Raw genomic sequence first — 3398 nt, forward strand, 5'->3', positions numbered from 1 at the left:
GTGAGGCACACGACACATTCACACGGCATGTGACCCAATAATGCTTGAAAATTTTATAAATTTTGTGAAGTTTTTAAATATTATCGGTTTAGTCATGAACATCTTTTAAGACTATTTTAAGGTCTCGTATGGCCTCATAAGGGACAATGTGAATGTGTTGAATGGATTTTGATTATGAATGCATAAATGTATGTGTTATGTGTGTAAATGATGCGTATTGTTTAGTAATGCCTCGTAACCCTATTTAGGTGACGGATACCGGTTAGGGGTGTTACTTTTATTGTGGGGAAGGACACTTGTTCAAAGAATGCCCATCAAACCTAGAATACGTGTATTACATGGGTAACCAGAACCAAAACCGAGGAAGGCAAGGATTGGAATCCAATTTTTATAACCCATCTTGGCGAAAGCATCCAAATTTCTCTTGGAAAAACCAAGGGGCTGGAACTAATAACATTTACGTACAACCTAAACCGATCTAACCATATAAAGAACAAGTCCAGATATCACCACAAGGTGAACCCTCTAATAGTCTAAAGAACCCATTGAAGGCATACATGGTAAAGAATGTTGCCACTAAGGAATTTTGAGAATCAAGTGGGTCAACTTGCTTCTGGACTTGAAAACAGACCACAAGGTGCTTTGCCTAGTGTTACAGAGAATTCAAGAAATTTAGGGAAGGAGTATTGTAAAGCATTAACTCTAAGGAGCGGAAAGACGCCAGAGCCTAACACAGTCAAAGTTGAGAAAGAGGCAGTTGATGCTTAAGATAAAGTGGAATTTCAACCAAGTGTTGAAACTCTAGTTTCACCATATCCAGAACCTGAAAAATTTGATAAGCTAACTTCTAACCAATCAGTTCTGATAAACTAACATCTTTTTTAGATGTAGAAGTTCCACAACAGAAAAAGAGCCTAGTTCAAGTTAGGAATCTTTTACCTCCCTATCCTCAAAGACTTTAGAAGTAGAAACAAATAGTCTAGTTTAAGAAATTCCTAGATATACTCAAGCAACTTCATATCAAAATCCTGTTGATAGAAGCTCTTGAACAAAGGAAAAAATCCATTAAATTCATGAAGGATATACTATCCTAGAAACAGAGACTTGGAGAATTTGAGATGGCAGCTTTGATGAAGGAATGTAGTACATATCTACAAGATAAACTACCCCCAAAGATTAAGGACCCTGGATATTTTACCATACCTTGCTACATTGGAACATCTTATTGTGATAAGGCACTATGTGATTTTGGTGCAAGCATCAACTTGATGCCCATGTCAATATTCAGAAAATTGGGGATAGGTGAGGTTAAACCAACTACGGTTACACTTCAGTTAGTAGATCAATCCATAACACATCCGAAAGGAAAAATCAAGGATATATTCGTACGTGTAGATAAATTTATTTTTACTGCTGAATTTGTTGTCTTAGACTTTGAAGAAGATAAAGAGGTTCCAATCATCCTAGGAAGGCCTTTCCTAGAAATTGGTAGGACCCTTATTGGTTTGCAAAAGGGCAAGCTTACCATGCGTAGGATGACTAAGTAACATTCAATGTTTTTAAGTCTATGCAATTTTTTGATATAGTTGTTGATTGTTCTGTAGTAACTGAGTTAGAGGAATTAGTTGTGGAATAGGAACTCAATTCTGTTGAGGGCCTATTGGAACAAATCATAATGTCAAACCCTTCAATTGATGAGAAGGGGGAGGAATATCTAGCTTTGTTAAAATTTGACCGAAGGGGATTTAATCTGCAACCTTGCTTGGAATCTTTGGAATTATAAAGCAGAGATTATGACCAACCAAAAGTGTCAATCGAAGAGACACCTAAATTAGAACTTAATGTACTTCCCTCACACTTAAAATATGTTTATTTAGGTAATGCTCTGATTTTGCTTGTGATTATTTCAGTAGAGTTAACTAAAGAGCACGAAGAGAAACTTATCTTAGAGTTGAAACAATTCAAGAAGGCTATAAGAAAGACCATAAGCGATAACTGTTGTATTAGTCCATCTGTGTGCATGCACAAAATAATCCTAGAATATGGTAAAAGAGGGACGATTGATAGACAACGGAGACTGAACCCTGTTATGAAAGACGTGGTAAAAAAGGAAGTCATTAAGTCGTTAGAAGTGGGTATAATTTACCCCATATTGAACAATTCATGGGTAAGGTCAGTCCAATGCGTACCAAACAAAGGAGGCATTATGGCCGTGGAGAATGAAAACAACGAGTTAATACTAATTACAATGGTTACGGGATGGAGAATTTGTATAGATTACTAAAATTTAAACAAGACGACTAGGAAAGATCACTTTCCTTTGTCGTTCTGGTACCAAATGTCGGATCGACTCATGGGGCGAGACTATTACTGTTTTCTAGGTGGGTACTCAAAGTACAATCAGATCATAGTAGCATTGGAGGATCAACACAAGACAAAATTCACATGCTCGTATGGTACATTCGCATTTAGACGCATGTCGTTTGGTTTATGTAATGCACCCTCTACATTTCAGAGATGTATGATGGTTATTTTTACAGACATAGTGGAAAAGGTTTTGGAAGTTTTTATGGAAGAGTTTCCAATGTTTGGAGAAACTTACGATGTTTGCTTAGTGTAACAACCCATTTTTAGTCAAATCAGAACAGTGGTTTCGGGACCACAAATTCAAGGTCAAAATATTTATTTTGTTATTATTTTAGTGTCTACAGCATTTTAATTGAGTCACATAAAAATTTCGTTAAGAAATTTAATCGTTTACATGCTCAATTCGATAAAAAGGACTAAATCGCGTAAAGTACAAAACTTGAGTTCTAATAGCTAAAGGTGTCTAATAGCTATGGAACCTTGAAGTAGAGGTCCTTATGTTGTAATGAAACCATCCATAAAGTGAGTGGACTTTCATGGACATGGTATATGTGTTTTCTAAGGTTAATATAATAAATTAGTAAATAAACAAATTAAAATAATGAAAACAAAAGTGTTGTCTTCCTAAATGGTTTTATCCACCGAAAATTTAAGCTAAAACCCTCCATGGAAGCTTGTTAGATTCGGCTAAGCTAAATTTGGTGCATGGTGAGTATTTTTCAATCCGTTTTTTAATGATTTCTATATTTTTGGAGTCGTTGTAGCTTACTAGCTAGCCCAGGGACTAATTTGCAAAATTGTTAAAAGTCTAGGGTTTTACCATTGATGAATGTGTATGTGTTTTGAAGTTTAATGATAGAAAATGAATGATTGTTGTTAGATAAAAAACATTTGTTAAGTGATTTTGAATGAAATTGCAAATTAAGGATTAAATTGAGAAATGTGATAAATTGTGTAGTAAAAGTGTGAATATGTGAAGAATATGGACTGCTATGGGTCTAAATAATATTCGGCTATAACGGGTTGAAATT

At 35.2% G+C, this 3398-nt stretch overlaps 1 protein-coding gene across 1 annotated transcript; it reads left to right on the forward strand.

Annotated features, from left to right (window-relative positions):
- The first annotated feature begins 1118 nt into the window (after positions 1-1118).
- LOC108471747 (uncharacterized) lies at positions 1119-1636 on the forward strand. Its single transcript, XM_017773318.1, has 2 exons — positions 1119-1503; positions 1605-1636. The coding sequence occupies exons 1-2, from the start codon at positions 1119-1121 to the stop codon at positions 1634-1636; spliced, it is 417 nt and encodes a 138-aa protein (XP_017628807.1).
- The last annotated feature ends 1762 nt before the right edge of the window (positions 1637-3398 follow it).

This window comes from Gossypium arboreum, chromosome 2, assembly GCF_025698485.1.
Source record: "Gossypium arboreum isolate Shixiya-1 chromosome 2, ASM2569848v2, whole genome shotgun sequence".
In the NCBI taxonomy this organism is placed as follows: Eukaryota; Viridiplantae; Streptophyta; class Magnoliopsida; order Malvales; family Malvaceae; genus Gossypium; species Gossypium arboreum.

Coding starts and splice junctions, on each gene's coding strand:
- LOC108471747 (XM_017773318.1), top strand. CDS start 1,119: ATGGCAGCTTTGATGAAGGAATGTAGTACATATCTACAAGATAAACTA. Junction 1,504..1,604: donor AATTGGTAGGACCCTTATTG/GTTTGCAAAAGG, acceptor ATTGTTCTGTAG/TAACTGAGTTAGAGGAATTA.